General features: G+C 40.2%; 1 protein-coding gene across 5 annotated transcripts in view; it reads right to left on the reverse strand.

Annotated features, from left to right (window-relative positions):
- ARHGAP24 (Rho GTPase activating protein 24) overlaps positions 1 to 19457 on the reverse strand; it is a 308726-nt gene that overhangs the window by 53786 nt on the left and 235483 nt on the right. The window contains exon 1 of one of the 5 annotated variants that reach the window (XM_089526173.1): positions 6237 to 7242. The exons of the other annotated variants lie outside the window; for them this stretch is intronic. Coding sequence (XP_089382299.1) covers positions 6237 to 6351 — 115 coding nt within the window. The 5' untranslated portion in view covers positions 6352 to 7242. Of the gene's footprint in view, positions 1 to 6236; positions 7243 to 19457 lie in introns of those variants that run through there. 5 annotated transcript variants of the gene reach the window in all.

The raw sequence follows: 19457 nt of genomic DNA on the forward strand, positions 1-19457 counted from the left end.
AGTCTGGAGCAGATATAATAAAAAGTGGGGGTGCGTAGGGAATGAACTGCCTGCAAATTAATCAGTTAATCTTTTTCTCAAGTTCTGAACATTCCACAAATAGTTACGACTGGAGCATAACAAGAACTAAGTTCAAGCCAAATGCCAAACAGCATACAGTTTCCCTGTAAATGATACAATTAGCAGTGGACTACTACCAGTGGCTAAGCAATTGCAAGTAACTCTGTTCTACTGCTGGGCAGGTCTACCAGCACTGCTATGATTCTTCCTTCAGCTGGCTTGGAGTTCAAAGAAACATCCCCATGTGTCAAAGAAATAGCAACATCATGTTCTGTGGGTGCTTAACTACTAAGCATGTAACTGCTTTGCCTTATCCTGAAGGAACAGTGGTGTTTCTCTAAGCCCTTTCTTAGTCTCTCCTGAAATTAGTGATGGATGAGAACTCTATTTCTTTTCTGTCCAAAATATGAAGATGTTCGTAATAACGTGTACATATAGAGAAATTTTCAAATTTTGGTAAACTCTGATTAAAAAATGAAGTGACACAAAATTCTTCTCCATCCTTAGAACCATCACAATTCGGGTCTCAATGAGAAAACATTGCCAACAATGGAAGTAAGTAGAGAAGAATACAGGCAGCTGCAGTGAGAGATCAAAGATGAAAAATGAAGGAAGTACACTGCCTGGCAAGGAAGGATGGGCATTAGTGCATGGAACCTAATGCCTGTTGCCTTCCCTACTAGTGATGTAAGGAATCATTTCTAGGTTTTAGTTTGAAATTTAAAGGTGTGATCAAGAATGTAAACTACTGTTGTGGTTAACCTTCAAGCTGATCTAGTTTATGCTGATCCTCTTATTAGGGTTTTCTTGACAAGACTTACCAGATGAGGTTTGTCCTTGCTTTCATCTTGGGCTGAGAGAATGCGACTTTTTAAAGACCAATCAGTGTGTTTCCATGGCTGAGGGAACATTTGAACCCTGCTCTCCCAGATTTCTAGTTCAACACTCAAATCATTACACCACTTAGGGTTGCCAAAGTTAAAATTGGAGAGAGTCTCTGTACCTTTAATGGTTGTATAAAAGGAGGAATTTCAGGGGATGCAGGCTGTTAAGCAATCAGAAAACATAATGGTGGCAGCTATATAAAATAGTGTATTACAATCTTTTTTTTTTTTACTTTCTTAACATTATTATTTTAGCTATATTCTGTTTCACTGTGCTCTATGAGCTACCTTCCATCCCATTTTTGAGAGGAAGGAAGAACCATAAATAAATAAATAAATAAATAAATAAATAAATAAATAAATCCAGCACTTCGAATTAAAGTTTGAACTAGAATCTGAAGTAGATTTGTTGCCACTGGTGTGGGCCAGCAACCTCTTGAGACCAGCCTCTAAAGAAAATGGATCTGCCCTCCTTCATGGCTAGGGACTTGCAGTATCAAGTACAAGCAACCTTGATTGCTCTGTCTACCTTAGATCTCATCTATACACCAGTTGCAAAATGTATAGTGCAGTTTGCAACACTTTCCCCTATAGACGCTGCTCATGTTGTTGCTTTGAAAATTCCCTGCACCTCAAACAGGGAGGTGTTGCACTCTTACATCATTAGGAAACACTTTCCCTCCATCCAATGCCTATATCTTGAGATGTGGGGAAATAGATCTGCCCATGACGTGGAACCAGATGAATGTCATCTATCAATGGCCACAAATTTCAGACATGAGATTTTGAGGTCCTGCATTTGCCTGACTAGCTTTCTGTACATGCTTTGAGTTCTGGAACACTGAAAAAGAGCCTCTTTTGCATATTCAAAGTACACGCATAGTGGCACCAGGAGGGAGAATTTACATTCGCTTGGAGGGTATACAATAGAATCCCTGCACATGCAGATATGCACACTGTAGGTCTCTTTCCATTAGGGATGCAAATCCTTGATTATTTTGTTTTCACTGGCAAGGTTGAACATATTGTCTCCGAATCATGTGACATGTGAGAGACTTCCTTGTTTTGAGGGGTGGGGAATTTTCCCTGCTGTGGAAGAAAACAAATATTTCTCTGTAGTATTCTCCCTGAACTTGAATGTCTTAATAATAATAATAATAATAATAATAATAATAATAATAATAATTTGTTTTATTTATATACCGCTATTCCAAAGATCATAGCGGTGAACAGCAAGTAAGCTAATTAGCAAGTAAGCTAATTTGCCCCCAACAGTCTGGGTACTCATTTTAGCGACCTCGGAAGGATGCAAGCCTGAGTCGAGCTTGGGCCCTTTTGCTGGTCTTGAACTCGCAACCTTGTGGTTTTGAGTGAATGGCTGCAGTGCAGGCATTTAACCACTGAGCCACCAGGGCGCAGGGTGCATTGTGGTGTGGTGAAAAACACATGGTTTTTTGTGCTTGCGCACGCATACACACATGCACAAATGTTTTCTATGGAGAAAAAGTGTTTTCTGTGCAGAAAACATGGTAGTGGTGGTGGTGCGGTTTTCATAAAAACTTACGTATTTTTCTGTGCACCACCATTCCTCTATAATATTCCTCTATAATACTTTGGGATGTTAGAATATCTACAGAAAATTACATGGAGCTCTTGTTGCTTTATTGTTCTTCTAAACATGGTTTCCTTACTCTTGAGAAATCCATTTTTTACCTGGAAAAACCAGAGATTGCTCATTATCTGGAGCTGGGAAAAGAGACAGGAATCCTGTTGGTGACTTATGCCAGTGGCAGTGGAAGAACAACGGTAAAAGCCATGCCTGTCAAAGGATGATGCTATCTTGCTGGATCTTGGGCAGTTTGATAGTCACCAAGGCCGATTTATATGGTGATAGCTTTTGCTGCTGTTGTCTCCTCTGTTGTCACCCCATCTGCAGCCCCCTTTCCTTTGGCACTACATCTTTCTCCTTCTCCACTGGTGGCACAGTTATACCAGCAAATCAGATCTTGGCCAGCAACTCCTGTCTCTATGTTCCAAAATAAAGGTATGTTTCTTATGGTAGATACATATATTTCTTTGAAAGCAAAGGAGATAAAGTAGAATTCCACACTCATCCACTGATTAAATTCTTGGAGGTATTGAAGAAATCACCCAGTGAGAGGGATGGAAAGAATATTCAAAAACACTTGAAAAATATATTTTTGAAATGTTGAGAAATCCTGGTGAGACAACTCCTAGACTGACAAGAATCTCCACAGTTCAGGACTCATTCTGTACAAAATTCATGCATGGTGGTTTTACACAGAAAACAGCATTTTCTGTACAGGAAACAATTTTTTTCTGTAACAAAAATAATATTTCTGCATGGGAATATTATTTTTGTTTTCAGAAAAAGCTGTTTCGTGTGCAGAAAATGCTCTCTTCTGTGAAGAAAATGCTGGTTTCTGTACAAAAGCATCAAATGCAAATTTTGCACATAGTAAGTCCCAAATTGCAAGTAGGCCTTGAAAACTATGGATTTCAAAGTCATTCTTGCAGTGGGAAGAAAACTGCTAAAATTACTCATTGCTTCCTCCAAGGAGAAAATTAGTGATACTCAGTGAATCCTTTCAAACCACCTGTCCAGCCTCCATAATACAATGTCTCAATTTTGTCTTGACAGCACAGAAAGCTTTGATTAATTATGCTGTCAAAGGGCACTGAAAGGTCCAGAAGGCTAATCATAGTCACACTTCTTTTTCCCTTCTCAAAACATTTGCCAGGACCACCAAGACCACTTCTATCCTGAACTCCTAATAAGGATATGGATACAATAACTGGTTTATAAAGTAGAACAGTGATTTCATACAGTGATTTCTGGACACTACAGCAAATCTTGCAAAGAAGTGGTAGATTTAATACTGGTCTATAATTATACACGTCTGCTGGATCAAATTGATCTTGTTCCCTTCCAATAGATGCTGGATGAGCCCTTTGGCAGTATGCCCTACTTTCAGAAGTAATTTACTCCAGCTGTGTCCAGAGAAGCTCAGGTTAACTTGCTGGACCATGAAGTTCAAGAGGGACAAAGCTGATGAAATCTCCAGAAACATGATTAATTTGCTTAGCTCAGATGACATAAATTTAAAATTATCCACTGAGACCCAACAACCAGAATCTCTAGCTCTCCCTACTTCCATGGCATGAAAACAGTTTTTGTTTTTGTTGCTAAAATTTGCAATGGGTTTGGAGGGTCCTGTTCAAACAAATCATCTACTGAAATTTTAAGATAAGCCATTTTTAAAAACATGAAGTTAGTAGATTTCACATATCATGCTACTACTGAATTGTGCCAGAAGTAAAAGTCAAGGCAAACCTGGAAGGAAATAAAATAACCATATGGATTTCAAGGAAATCAAAGACTGCATCTTCACTGCAGAATTAATGCAATGTGACATCGCTTTAACTGTTATGGATGTCTGGGATTTGTAGTTTTGAGATATATTTAGCCTTCTCTGTCATAGACTCTGGTGTCATGACAAACTACAAATCCCAGGATTCCACAGGATGGAGCCATTATAATTAAAGCAGTGTCAAACTGCATTAATTCTGCAATGTGGCAGCAGCCAAAGAATGCTAAGATAATTTGTTACATTTCTTTGAGGTAAGGGAGGGAGAAACTGTTCCACATTTTTCTAGGTAATTTCTCCCATACTTGTGATCAGAATGTAGAAACCTTACTTTTAGACTACAACACTCAGTGACCATGCTGACTAGGGATTTTGGGAGTTGTAGTCCACAAAGTAATTTTACCCAGATGTTACTGACAAATGTCTGACTAGCATGTTGGCAAGCCTACACATACAGCACTGCACAATGCTCCCCAACCAATGGTAAGTAAAACATTTTTTTTCTTTGACAAATGACCAACATACATGGTGACACACAGAATGAAACCTGCCTTTCCCTGCCACTTCCAAAATGTATAGCTGCTACATTAAGTGCCTGCAGAGGAAATTGACTCACAACCCATTACTTATTCATAAAGATTCCCAGTGGGAACAAAATGAACAAAATTGTAAGGCTAGCAGACAGGAGGTTACAAAGCCCTCTTTGACTCGTGGTAGGACCCAATAGATCTTCCCCTTTCACCACCTCTATATATTAAAATTGCCAGAATTACAATGGGAAAGATGTCCTATCTTCTTTGGAATTATTACGTATAAATATTTTAAAATCATATCCACTGAAAGATATACTGCTTCTGAACAGGAAGATTCATTATAGCTGTCACAGCAAAATGGAGCCTACATATTCTAAAGTATGCTGTCAGAATATGGGATGCTGGGAAGCATGTCCAAGTCTGTGTGTCTCCAGAAGCCATATTGTACTGATCCAGCAGGGATCTTCCTATGTCCTCATACCTGGCAAGCTCACCAACTCCTCCCTTCACTAACACATATTTTCTTCTTCCACTGACACTGGCTGCACTAGACATCCATGCATCTGAACACATGAACAATCATGTCTATTAGGATCACTATTAGGAAGAGAAGGGAGAAGAAGTTGGAAAGTATTTTCTGCAGCAGGTGACATGGAAATGTGAACTGAGCAAGACAAGTAAAAAAGCAAGCCAAAACATTAAAAATTAAAATAAATAAAATTCACACACAGACAAATGCCCAAACACACACAAAACAGGGAAGGATCTGACTGTACTGTAAGTCTTCTTTGCCTCATCAGGCATTTTTAGATACAATTGGCTGGACATAGAATCACAGAATCATAGAGTTAAAAGAGACCATAAAGACCATCCGGTTCAACCCCCTGCTGTGCAAGAATACATTGTCAAGGCATTCCTGACAGATGGCTATTCAGTCTGTTTAAAAACCTCCAGAGAAGGAGACTTTACCACATTCCTAGCCATGCTAGCCTTCTTCAAGGTATCTATCTGACCCTTTCTTTAGTGGAACCGGGAGTTCTTGGATTAGTGTCCTCAGTGTCTGACTGATCTCACTAGTTCTGTTGCCCTGCAATTTCTTTTCAGTACCATTTGCACTGCTTTTGTATCCAGTCATGGGTTGCAAACCAGAGAAGAGAAATAATGGCAATCTGATGGTAATAAATCAGGGACAAATAAATTCAGTCTAGCAAGTGCTGATATCTTTTTTTATTTCTTGACCTTTCTTTTTGACATCTCTATTCAAACAAGAGCTTTTCTTGTTCACACCCATCAAATGGCCAGACCACACATACGAAAAGGCTATGAAAGTACAAGAAGATAACAATAAGAGTGTCAAACTGTGTACCTACCTTTGCGGAAGCTAAAACACCGCTTAATTCTCCTGTAGGTAGTTTTCGGAACAAAGGGGGATGATGCTAAGGCACCCGAAGGACGGACCCCTGTATTCCTGTCTTCAGGCATCATGCAGGCCTGACAAATAGGTGCAACGCCACAGCATGTATCAAAAACCACTTCTAGATGGCACGTGGCATTCAGTCATTCCTATTGACTTTTTTTTTTTTTTTGCAGTACTGTATTTTCTCCCTTGAGCTTCCCAAATTTTTGATCGTCTCAACCTTAATACAATTTGACTGTCTGAAGAAAAGATGTCATCATCCCTTCTTTGCTAATGCTTTTGCTTCTTTCCTCCTCCTCCTGTCTTCCCTATTCCTTTTCTTTCTGCTTCCAATTTTATTTCCTGTTGAGCAGCCACAATGGCATGTTATGGCAAAAGCATTTCAATGGAAAGGTACATCTTCCATGGGCATTCTGTGGCAGGTTTTAGGTGGCGGAGTGCTTCTTCTCAGCTGGAACTGTATGGGTGGAGCAAGTGGGGAGAGGAGCATAGATTCCAAAGGAAAAGGTCAGCAAATAGCAAGGCATGAACAGAAGATAAGAACAATGACTTGGGGAGGGGGACCCCAAAGAATTGCCTTGGATGCCTCTTGCCGACTCCTTTTTATCTCCGCGAACAGGGGACAAAAATCATGACAGCATCTCCCAAAAGGCAACAACTGTCCATTAAGGATGCTTTTCAAAGGACTTCTTCTTTTTCTCCCTCTAATTATTATGCAAGAAAGCGCTTCGCCTTTGGATAGTCTGGATGATTTGTTGCCCTCCTGCCTTCCCTCCCCACAGCCGACTCTTGTGGCAAACACATCAGCCCGAGTGGGATCAGCTGCTCAGCGCCACCACAAAGTTCCTTGGATTCTGCTGAAGAGTCCACGCCTCACACAGGAGACACCGGTGTCCATATTCTCGCTCTCCAACTCTTCTCAATGGCAGTGTTTCAAAGGCTGTTGCTGCCTTTGCTGCTGCTGCTGCTGCTGCTTCTGCTTCTCCTACTACTGCTGTTGCCTTCTGCTCAAGTCCGTCGCAGGCATGCGGCAGGTGCAAGCAGAACAATGTAAAGGAGGCAAAGGGAGCTCACTCAGCTTCTACAGTGTTGATTTTTAAAAACATGTTGACTTTGAGTTGACTTCAAACACCCGTCACGTGTGGCAGCTTAAGAACCCTTTTGCCTCTCACATGAGTGTCCAGAGCCCTCCCTTCCTCACAATCCCATTAATCTTTCTTGCTCCTTCTAGTTCCATTTTTCTTCTTACTTTCATGCTGTGTAATCAAAGCTTGATTTTCCTTTTATCAATGGCAACAACAAAAATGGCATCTTATAAATCTAATCAGGGAAGGAATTTAATGCACAGACAAACAGTTGGGGAATTGGGTTTGGTGGTTTTTGTTCCCCCACTGTCACCGTTGTTAAGGCTGTTCATGGTACCTTTCCTATTTTCTCTGTTCATAAGCAATCTGTTCCCAGCAGGTTTTTCTCTCTCTCTCTCCCTCTCTTGCTGGTACACGTTAACGCCACAGTTTAATAAACCAGTTAATAATTTGCAGAGCTGTCTGCCCTGTGGTCTCTGCTACACCAATATTCTCACTAGAGGATCAGCCCCCAATGTTAGAAATTTGCCAAAGGTCACACACACACTCCTCTTTTGTCTAATGTTTTAGAAACACAAACACGTCCTCCATTATAGTGAGACAGAATGGATATGAGTACACACTTCACAAGTGTTGGTTGCTACAGGTAGGTGCACTATGGATTTTATTATACCTGTTTACCCTTGGAAGCTAAGTAGGGTCATCCCTGGTTAATACTTGGATGGCATACCATCAATCAATACCAGGTGCTGTAAGCTATATTTCAGAGGAAGAAACTGGCAAAACCACTTTCGAGTATTCCTTGTCTAGGAAAAGCCTATGAAAATTTCATGGGGTTGCCATACATCGATAGGCAATTTGAACACACACACGCATACACACCTTTTCCATTGCAAAATAGATTTTAGACCAGGTTTGCATAACTTATAAAGCCAAGTACTGTCCACTAGCCAGAAAGGGATGAACATTCTGTTTTTCAGGGGAAATGGGACACAGGCAGCTATTGGCAAACAGCTTACAGGTAACAGGAAACAACTGGCTGCGTAGGGCATCTTGTGAGAAGCACTTGGAATGTAGGAGTAATTTGGGATGAGGAAAAAACACCTCTGAATCTTGAGACTGTTGAGTTTCTCCAAATCCTTCATACCTTTTCTTCCCATTCTTGTTTTGCACTAAGTTGTGAGATTGTGTTTTCTTTCTAGACTGTACATTTTAAATAAAATGCATTTCTAAATCATGCATTTTCAGGCAAAATTTGTCTAATTTCAGTAATATATCCCAATATTTAAAGGAAGTTTCTGCACATTTTCCCAGTTATATCCATTCCAGCCACTTACGTTTTAAAGCATGTCTACATTTTATTTCTTGGAAACACCCTCTAACACCTTGCTCATGTATGAAGGCTAAGGAGATGTGAACAAGTCTCTGGTGGTGCAAAAATGCTATTTTTGTCAATACAAGTGAACTCAATGAAAATTACCTCCAGCTCTAAGGAGTGTACAGTATTTTTTTTAAGCCAGCACGTATATGTAATAAAAATGAACCACATAGCTGCAGATACTACTACAGGCTGCCTTGGTAATTTATCATGCAGAGACTCTTTTAAGAGGTGTGTATGTAGTAATAGTAATAATGTGGAGACCATAACATTTACTAGCATTTAATAGTAAGAATAATAGCATCCAAACAGTAAACATTTGTACCAACCTCAAAAAAAAAAAAATCCCCCAAAACATTACTCAGATGAAAATAGGTTCAGTGTAGAGTCTATTGAACATCCTGAGAGGCTGAATTCCAGAAAGGTCTTTCAGCTGTCAAGTAACATTGACATTGTTAACAGGGTGTGCTACTGGCTGAGTAGCACAGCCTGGGCACAACAACTCATGAATGTTGTGAAGGATCCCAGACTGCATAGAGTTTCAAGATGTGTAAATCTGATAGGATCCAAGCAGATCATTTATAGAATCATAGAATCGTAGAGTTGGAAGAGACCACAATGGCCATCCAGTCCAACCCCCTGACATGCAGGAACTCTCAATTATGAACTTTTGTATAAAAGGACATGTTTAATATTTACAGAACAGATACAAATATTTCTTAGAAGTCACTACTGAATAGAAAGGAATGTTCAAAGAGTTGAGAATGTTATATCTACTTACACTTTGGAGGGATACCTGATGCAAACAAGTTACCATCTACTCTCAACCTCCCATTTCTAAATAACATAAGCGTTCATATTGTTTGACTGCCATATGGTGCCTTTTTATTCTCTTGCCCAGTTCATCCCATTACCATTTTCCTTCTCCTTTCCTGATTTCAGAGTCCACAGCTGCAGCCTTAAATCAGCATATTATTTATTTATTTCTTCATTTATTTAAAGTATTACATGTAGCCACAAATTCATGAGGTGTTTGGACATGCAACAGGGCCTCCTCTGAAAATCTCAAAATTTCTGACAGGCTCATATGGGAGGAGACGGTCTTTCAGGTTGACACCAGCACCTTGGATTGAGACACCAGTCTAGTTGCTTCATTTTGCACTAGATGCAGCTTCCAAACATTTTTCAAGGGTATTTCCATGTAAAGCACATTACACTAGTCTAACTGAGAGGTAACTAAGGTATGAACCACTGTGACCTCATCTGTCTTCCCCAAGAAAGAGTGCAGCTGGTACACCAGCTAAAGGTGAGCCAAGGCATTTTTGGCTGCTGAAGCAACCTGTTTTTCTAAAAGCAGCACTGGGCCCAAGCTATGAACTGGAGCAACCTCATCCAGAACAGGCTGTGATTCCAATCCCAGGTTGGTTTTCCTACTGACCAGCAGCACTTCCATCTTGTCTGGATTATGCCTCAGTCTATTCACCCACATCTAGTTCTTTACCACATCTGGTTCTTTACTGCATCCAGGCAACAATTCAGTGCTACCACAGCTTCCTTAGCATCAACTGTAAAGAAGAGATACAACTGGCTATCGTCAGCATACTGATGACACCCAGCCCCAAAAGTCTGGATGACCTCTCTCAGCGGCTTCATGTAGAGGTTGAAAGGCATAGGGAACAGTGCTGCACCTGTGGAAACTCACAGGCTAAGGGCCAAAAGGCTGAACAACAGTCTCCTCTAGGAACAGCCAGCCAAGAAAGACTGGAACCAATGTAAGACAATGTCCCCAAATCCAATATCATCCAAATGACCCAGAAGAATACTATGGTTGATGGCATCAAATGCCACTGAACGCTTCAGAAGGACCAATAGGGATTCACTCTGCTTCTTCTGGTGTAGTTCATTCACCAAGTCTATCAAGGATGTTTCTGTCCCATAACCATGCTGGAACATAGCCCTCTTTCAAAGAAGCATTTACAACCTCCACCAACAAATTGGTCAGTCCTCCTCTGGCCACTTTAATTAGCTAGGATGGACATGGGTCTTAGAGACAAGTGGATGGCCTCACCTCTCCAAGCAACCTGTCTACATCATCATATTGAACAACCTGAAACTCACCCATCAAAATTGGATGAGTATGTGCCTCAGCTATACCCCCAGACTCTACCCTCAATGTGGAGTCCAATCCATAGCAAATACAAGCAATTTTACCCACAAAGTATTTAGTGGATTTAGTATATATTTAGCAAATGTACACTTTTCTGATGTCTCCATCTCAACTTTCTCAGGTCTAAGACATAATCTTTAACTACCCAGAACAGCTGTGCCAAGCAAGACTGAGCTGATGGAATAGAGGCAACAAACAATGGTTTCTTTGTTACCCTCACTGCTGGAAAGTAGGTCCTAAAATGGGCCTTAACTCCTGCCTGGTTGGATTCATCCTGAATCTTTCTCCATCATTGTTCTAGTTGTCTACCCAAATGCTTTACTGCCATGAGCTTCTCAGAAAACCAAGGAACCTGTGTTCTGCACATAAGTAAAGGATGTTTGGGAGCAACTGTATCATTTGCCCAGATCAACCAGGATATCAACTAGCTGATCTTTTCCCATGACATCCAAGATCAGGCAGAGCCAGCTCCATCAGGGACAGCCTGAAAGACGAGACTTCTCCCTCCTTTAACTGTCACCTTTAATTTTGTATTGTATTGTATTGTATTGCAATTTTTACTGTACACCGCTATGATCATTGCAGAATAGCGGTCTATAAATAAAACATATTATTATTATTATTATTATTATTATTATTATTATTATTATCATCAAAGAATCACCAGTTCTAGCAATTGGAAAATTCTCCAGGACATTCAGGAATTTTTTTGGATCCATTAGTCTCTGGGGACTGACTCTAGAAACTATTTTTGTACAGTATCTGCTATCAGGATAGTGGGCCCTTGGTATCCACTGGAGTATGGTTCCAGGACCACCCCTGATCCGGATATCAAAATCCATGGATGTTCAACTCTTATTAAATCATCATCATCATCATCACCACCACCACCACCACCATCACCTTCTTCAGGTAGGTATTGGGAATTGGCCCAGGAGATATTATTTAGTTATGCATTGGTAACCAATTAGGCATTTTTAACTGAGTAGACAATGTAGGACATTGGCAAACATCTGCAAGGTCCACAGGAAAGAATGGCACAAAGAAATAAATATTTTCAGCACTCTCTCTTGCAGGTCCAGCAGGATATGTTTTAATGTTCCTAATGAAAGGTAAGCCTCCTGCCAACACAGACCCATTATAAAAGAAATATGGATCCACTAAAAGTCTTTTTATTAAATACCAGCATTAGTACTGCTGTCACGCAAGATGTTTCTCCAAGATGGTGACTCAACAGTGACTTGCTAAAAAGATCGGAGCATCTTTTAAAAAAACATTTAAGAGTGTCCTGAGTTGACACAATTCTTTTTTATGTCAAGATGTTCCTTCTGTTTATATTTTCCATTCACTAATACAATCATCAACATCCATAAATCAATCATTTGTATAAAATGTTCTGTTAATTTTTTACAAATTCTTATCCCACCATCCCTATACTACATTCATGGTTGAGCTGAATTCAATTCAAGTAACATAGAAGTCCTTCTGAGACTACTACAGGTGGTCCAAACAGAGGTCCAAAACAGATGGGCACCTTTGGGCCAGGTTGGGGGCATGGCGTTTAGACATCACAGGCGCCAAACATTGGTGGAAGCTGCGCTGACACCACACTGAGCAAGAAGAACCAGGCCAAAAAGAAGCAAGTATAAACAGCTCCTTCTGGCGACCTGGTTCAAGACTGGTCCTGCCCTGATTAGGGCTGGCATGGTCCTTTTGGCCCATCTGTTTCAGGCCAAAGTGTCTGAGGCTGGAACTCCTTTTTACAAAGGGGTTTTACACCTGTTGATTCCCCTTTTAATCCTTGTCTTCTGTCTAGCTGGATTTTTTTTAGCAGCATCACGATTTGGGGGACAGTGAAGGAGCTCTGGAAAAATACAGGCTTTCTGTGTTGGATTGCAGCAGTAATCAGTAATCAATGTAATAAAAAAAAGCATGACTACAGAAAAAAAAAAGAATTCTATTCTACTCAGGACTACTATAGCCATATGTGTTTGACTACAACAAATCAGGTAAGGAGCAGCTGCCTCCAGAATGTCTTACTTAGTGAATGTGAAGAGAAAAATAGAGAATAAAGATAAGTCTTCTCTATCAGCTCCCCCACTATGGTTAAAAAAAAGGGAGAAAACATAGATCTATAAATTTGGCCATCAAAATGGAAATCAAAAGGAAAGTAGAGCTGGTGAAAGCAAATGTCACTTCTGAATATTTTTGGAAGAAAGATTTACATGGTCTCCAGAAAGGTGAAAACATTTACTTATGGAAGGATTATCTGACTTGGTTGTAAGTATGCATTTCCACAGTCATTTTCTTCTTAAAGAAAGAATCCTTTTAATAATTTTCTTCCTGGTGTCAGAAAGTCTTAGAAAACAATGCAGTTTGTGAAGGCTATTTGTTATTTGGGAGTCATTTTGTGCAAAATTTGTAGTGGTTATCTGGCACAGAAAGCAGTATGTTTTGTGCAGACAATAATATTACTGTGCAGAAAAAGCTGCACAGTAACAAATGCTGCTTTCTCCCCACCACCACCACCACTTTCTGCTCCATGGCCCTGGAATTGCTTCCCAGAACATGTGTGGACTGTTCTTTCACTGATTTTTTCAAAATCACAATTAAAAACTTTCATGTTTTCTAAAGCTTTTTCAATCTTTTAAAACATTGTTTTGTAATTGTGTATATTTTGGTTATATGTATTTGCTAGTTTGTTTTTGAGCAGAGAAATATTAAACAATTTGCAGAATAAATCCCTAACTGTGAAGATTGTCCCTAGACCAGAATTCTTCTCATTAGGATTTCTCAATGCTTGAAAACATATTTTAAACCACTTTTTGGAATAATGTTAAATATCTTTTCCATCCCTGCCCAGTTCTTTAGTTCTGAATAAAAAAGTTTGCTAAAATATGTTAAACAGCTCTTGTTTTTTGTGGTTGAGGAATCTATCCCTTTCCGTTCCATTCCATTTCTGCTTCTGGTGCCAAATTTTCTGTTAAAGAAGTAATACATTTATTACTTAGCTGAGGCTAACCAATGAATGGAAAGTATTGATGGGGGAATCTCTAAGTTTTGTTTCCTCTTACATGCAGTTTTTAAAATGTTGACGAATTCTACTATTTTTGACCATAATATCTGCAATTTGTTTATTTCGTTAAATTCTTTTTTTAAAGCAATGAACAGAGAAATTCTCTCATATTCACAGTAGCCAAATTCAACACACAATGCTGTTTCCAAAACAAAAACAGCCATGTTATATCTACCTGCCCCATATGTCCAAATGGTCTAAATTTCCTTGCTTTTGGAGGTGCAACTTCATAACTCCACCAAATTTGGTCAACACATTTTATTCCTGTGGAATTCTGTTCCAATTAATGACATAAACCATATTTTTAGTCTTGACAAGAGTAGACGCATTAAATCAATAGAATTTACCTATGTGTTGACTCAAAATTCAATTCATAATTGACTGGATCTACTCTAGTTGGTATTAACCAACAGGATGCTGGCTAATGAGGGTAAAATCTGATCGTTCTTGGTTGTTAATCAGTCTTACAACCCATCTCTTTTGAGATGCTGTATCTTAAATGAGGATTTTATTAAGGGTGCTGTGCAGATATGGGGAGTCTATAGATTATTATTACTATTCATCTTGAAGGGTGACCACATTGGTAAAGGATTTGGAAACAAAGCCTTGTGAGGAATGGCTGAGATACCTGAGTGTGTTTAGGCTGGAGAAGAGAAGACTGAGAAGTTATATGATAGTTATCTTCAAATACCTTGTTTTCACTGGCCATAATACCCTAGGTTGTCCTCACAATATTCTGGTTGCAAATTCTCCCTGAATTTCTCCCACGCTCTCTACAATGATAAGCTGCGACTGCCTTCCCACATGATCCTCGTTCATCACCCAGTAGCACTGCTGAGGTCAGAATGAGATACTCAGCCATGCTGTTAAAACTAGGGGCATCATTATGACTTCAAGGTAACTGGTGCCCACTGCTGGAACACTGGGAGGCTCTCAAAAGTTGTGTGGGAAGACAGCCATTCATCATAGCTTTGGAGAGAGCTGAATATCCAGAGCAAAACTGCTGCTCTTTGGCATGGATAAGTTAATCCAACACCAAAGTATGTCTCTCTTTAGTCAATGTGGAGGTTGGTATTCCCTCTCTCCCTCCCTGTGCAATGACCAAAAGTCTCCCTGCCATAGAGCCTCTGAAGCCCCTGACCATGTTCATTTGAGCCCAAAGAGGAGTGGGAAGGGGGCTTACAGAAGTATCTGGCTATGTCTCTGCAGCCAGACATGAAATGAGGACATCATCTGCTGAAGCCTCTGTGGTCCTGTAGACATCTCAGTGTTGGAGTTGATCATTTTATGGGGACATAACCAGATACTTCCCTGCTCCCCCCCCCCCCCACCTCAACTCTCTCCAGACACAAATGCAGCTCTATGCAGAGCCATACAGGATTGCATCCTATGGATATATATATATATACACAGACATGCTCTCATATCAACACAGCTGCTAATGCTTGTGGACTCTCCTTGGGCATGTGGCTATGAGGATTATCATAAGGAGCACCTACAGTTCAAAATGTATCATTGTATCCTCTGCTTGTTGTTTTGTGCCTCCCAGTATGGTGACCCTAAGGCAAACCCATCATAATGTTTTCTTGGTAAGTTTTTTTCAGAGAGGGTTTGCCATTGCCATCCTCTGAGGCTGAGAGCATGTGACTGGCCCAATGGGTTTTTATGCTCAAGTGGGGAATCAAACCCTGCTTTCCAGAGTTGTAGTGCAATGCTCAAACTACTACACCATGTTGGCTTTCATTCCCTGCTGCTCAGCCACAAAACTCAGTGGGTGCAACTGGATGATTTGTTGTCTGTTGGCTTAACCTAGCACACAAGATGGTGCTGGTGATAAAAATGGGGAGGAAGACACACAGGATGGTGGTGACCTATCTTGACATAAACCCTGGTTATGCGAAAGGAAATACTTTTTAGGCACTATAGAAGGGCTCATCCTACACCTCATTTCACAATGCCTTCAATGCCCCATTACACAAGGGCAGTAGGAAGCTCCCAGGATTAGCTCTGCCCCCAGCTACTCATTGGCAACACTTGGAAGACATTCACCTGCCCTTGTACAAATGCAACATTTTCCTTTGTTTGGGGATATGAAATCTGCTCCTTCTCTCCTTGGCATACAAGCACAAATGGACAGAACTAGGCACATTGCCATAGCCAATCTGTGGGTCTCCTTGTGCATTTCAAACTACAATATAACTATGATGGCAGAGATAAATGGTCCATCAGCAGTCCTACTGAATCTCAACCAAAATGGACTATGGATACTGCTGGTGCTTCTGCAGTTGTTAATTTATATTCCACCTGCTCTTCACAGAACTAAAGGGGGTGTAGACAGTCCTCCCCGTCCCATTTTATCCTCACAGCAACCCTGTGTAGTAGGTTAGGCACAGAAAGACAGAGAGAGAGAGAGAGTGAATGAATGAATGAATGAATGAATGAATGTCTGGCCCAAGGTCACTACCTTGCTGCCTGGAATGGCTTAGGGAAAACATCCAATAACAATTTCTTGACTGTAATATGTCTGCCAACATTGAAGTAAAATTTCTTCCACTTTCCTACGACTGAAAACCAAAAGCAGGATCTTCCTGAGCCAATCAAATGCATGTTAACACCATACGCCTCAACTAGTGAATTGTATCGCACACTGAAATGGAAAGGAACAGCTTTTGAGAGCCATGAGAAATCCAACAAGTGTCTGACCTTCTTGAGCAAAGGAAAGTTATTAAACTCTCAGTTGTAGGTCATCACAGCTGGAGCTCAAAATTCTTGTGTGGAGGAGACCTTTCATTATGTTTTTATTTTGCAGAGAAATCAGATTCCTAACAGACAAGTGGAATGCATTTCAGATGTGTTTCAGACTTCATTCAGCTGGTGTGCAGCCCCTTCCCAGAAGATCCAAAACAGAGAAGCAGATGCATTTGAAGGTAGTACTGGGCAGGGCTCCAGCTGAAACAATGCCACAGGATGGGACCACCAGCCAAGGGCTGAAATTTCTTTCCTAAACAAAACCTCCCAGCCTTAAATACTGGGTAGGGAGCACACATGTGGTGTAATTCCCCCATAACGCTTCTGTTAACAATGATGATTTCCCTTAGGCTCCCCCATGGTCTAATTGATAAGTGAAAAGGGTAATTTTCCAACAGTAAACATGGTTTTTTATTTTGTTTTGTTTTTAGCTCCAGCTCTGTTCTGTTACAAAAACACAATACAATCTATTGATACGGAACTGACAGACATTTATTTTCACAGCCAGCCATTACTGGAAACAAGCCACAATTTCTGTTTTCTTTAGTTTTACACAGTGGCATTTGGTAACTTCAATGTCAGCAGTGTGGTGAATCTGCTTCTGATTTTCATCTGAACTTTAAAGAGATCATCCCAGGTACAGAACCTGTTTGGGGGGAGAGGGTTCACCTTTGTGCACCACATTCTGTAAAGTTAGGACTACAGCCTGGGAAGGGGGAATCGCCAACCCCATGGACACTGCAGCCACAGCTGTTTTTATGTGGTTGTTTTAGGAAATTATTAAATGTAGCTTTTAAACAGCAATTACAGTTGAAAAATGGCATCTCTGGTGATACTTATTTCACAGTGTTGCCTCTGACCTGTAGCTGCTGTGTCTCTGAAGTGTGGTTAAGGCAACCCTTTTCATTGATGGGGGAAACCCATCAATAAGCTCCCAATCTTGCTGCAGTCCCATTAGTCCTCAGGTGCAAAACGTCACTGCTGTGGCCATCCCAATATTGGCAGTTATGTGGTGTCAGTGTCTCCTCCTCTCCCCCTGTCCACCCCTCACTATTCCCAAGCAAGGTGATTTCCTTTATTTTATTTTTTCCTATTTCTATTTCTTTTATTTTCCTTACTTAAACCACATTAGCATAATGCAATAGAATTACATTAAAAAGTAAAAATAAAAATAAAATTCAAAAATACCTGAAAGGCACACTGGGTAAGGCATAAAGCAGGAAGGTGTGGTGGCAGAAACAGCCCCAGTTGCACTATTGTGGAGATGTGCAATAATGGCAGCTCTCAAAATAGTATGTTTCCATTTTCATTAATTAATACAATTGTGGCAAAAATTGAGCTTTTGAACAGCTAGGTTGGTAGAAACTGGGAGTAGTGATGGGAGCTCACCCCATCATGCAGCACTTGTGCCTCAAATTGCCACCCTGCCAATCTTGCAATCAACAGAGTCAGCATCTTAACCACTTGCGGCACTGCATCTCCACTGATCTAATGCAGGGTAAAAACTATAAATGGGATATCAGTAGCACATACATACAGTGCTTAAACACCACCAAGCACTAAAGCAAACATGCTAGACCTTTGTGCACTGCATGCACAGCTCTGAAGAGGGCTTTCTAATCATGTCAGGCTGGATACAATTCCAAAGCTCCCATTATCAGGCATGCTATTTTTATTTTGAGGCTATAATGCAGTTTGTTTGTATATGAATTGTGCTCTTCCTTTAAGTAATATGGGGTCCAGCAATGGGAAAGGGGAGGGGAACAACTTAGGCTGAGAAGGCACATTGCCTAATAACTCACCCCAGCATCATCTAAGTAGAAGATTATGACATGAATAATTATTTGTCCCCGGAAGAGCAATATCCCTGCTCCAGATAGCTGCCTAGGAACCTGCAATAGAAATACCAGTTCTATGGCTGCAGGGCTTCTGGTGGGTATTAGATCTGAATATGTGAATCCTAGATGAGTGAATCTGTCAATCTGAATATCCTCATGATTCTCATTTTTCCATCTCTGAGTTCATTCTGACTCTGTGCCCCCATTTTTTGTGTGCACTTGTGCATTTTTGTATGCATATTTTCTACATGTTTACATTTCTGTGTGTATTTTTAAATGTACATATTTTATATACATATGAAAACACACTCTTTTCCAAACACATATTCCCTGCTCCTCTAGTTTTCAAAGAATCACATGCCTCAGAAGTATGCAGATTTCGCTGTGCTCTGGTCAATGTTTAGTCTTGGGAGATGCCAATTGTGCATGCTTGCAATGAGCAGCAAGCCCAAAAAATTTCTCATTCACCCCATTCCTCTTACTAAAATAGGGAAACAGTTCTGTTTATAGTATCATGGCAATTCCTGTAACAACCCTGTACAGTAGGCCATTATTGTTACTCCCACATAACAGATCAGGGCTAAGAGAACAATAATTTAAGGCCATCCATCAAATGTACAGGTAGGCTGAGCTAAACCTATGCTTTTTAGCACACTATTCTCATTATTTTGCCATTCCACTTCTCTTGTCTACTGAATACCATCTTGGATTTTTATTTTTATTTTTTTAAAAAAATCAGATTTCATAAATTTGCTAGTCATGAAATCCCTGTAGTTAAATCTATAGTATTTTAGGAACAAAATGCTCTATATTTTAGCAACACAAAATGAAAAAAAAATGCTACATCCAAAATAAAATGACCTATTTTCTAGGTCATAAAGA

The sequence above is a fragment of the Sceloporus occidentalis genome, unplaced genomic scaffold (assembly GCF_023333645.1).
Source record: "Sceloporus occidentalis isolate IW3139 unplaced genomic scaffold, rSceOcc1.0.p SCAF_5, whole genome shotgun sequence".
Classification (NCBI taxonomy): domain Eukaryota; kingdom Metazoa; phylum Chordata; class Lepidosauria; order Squamata; family Phrynosomatidae; genus Sceloporus; species Sceloporus occidentalis.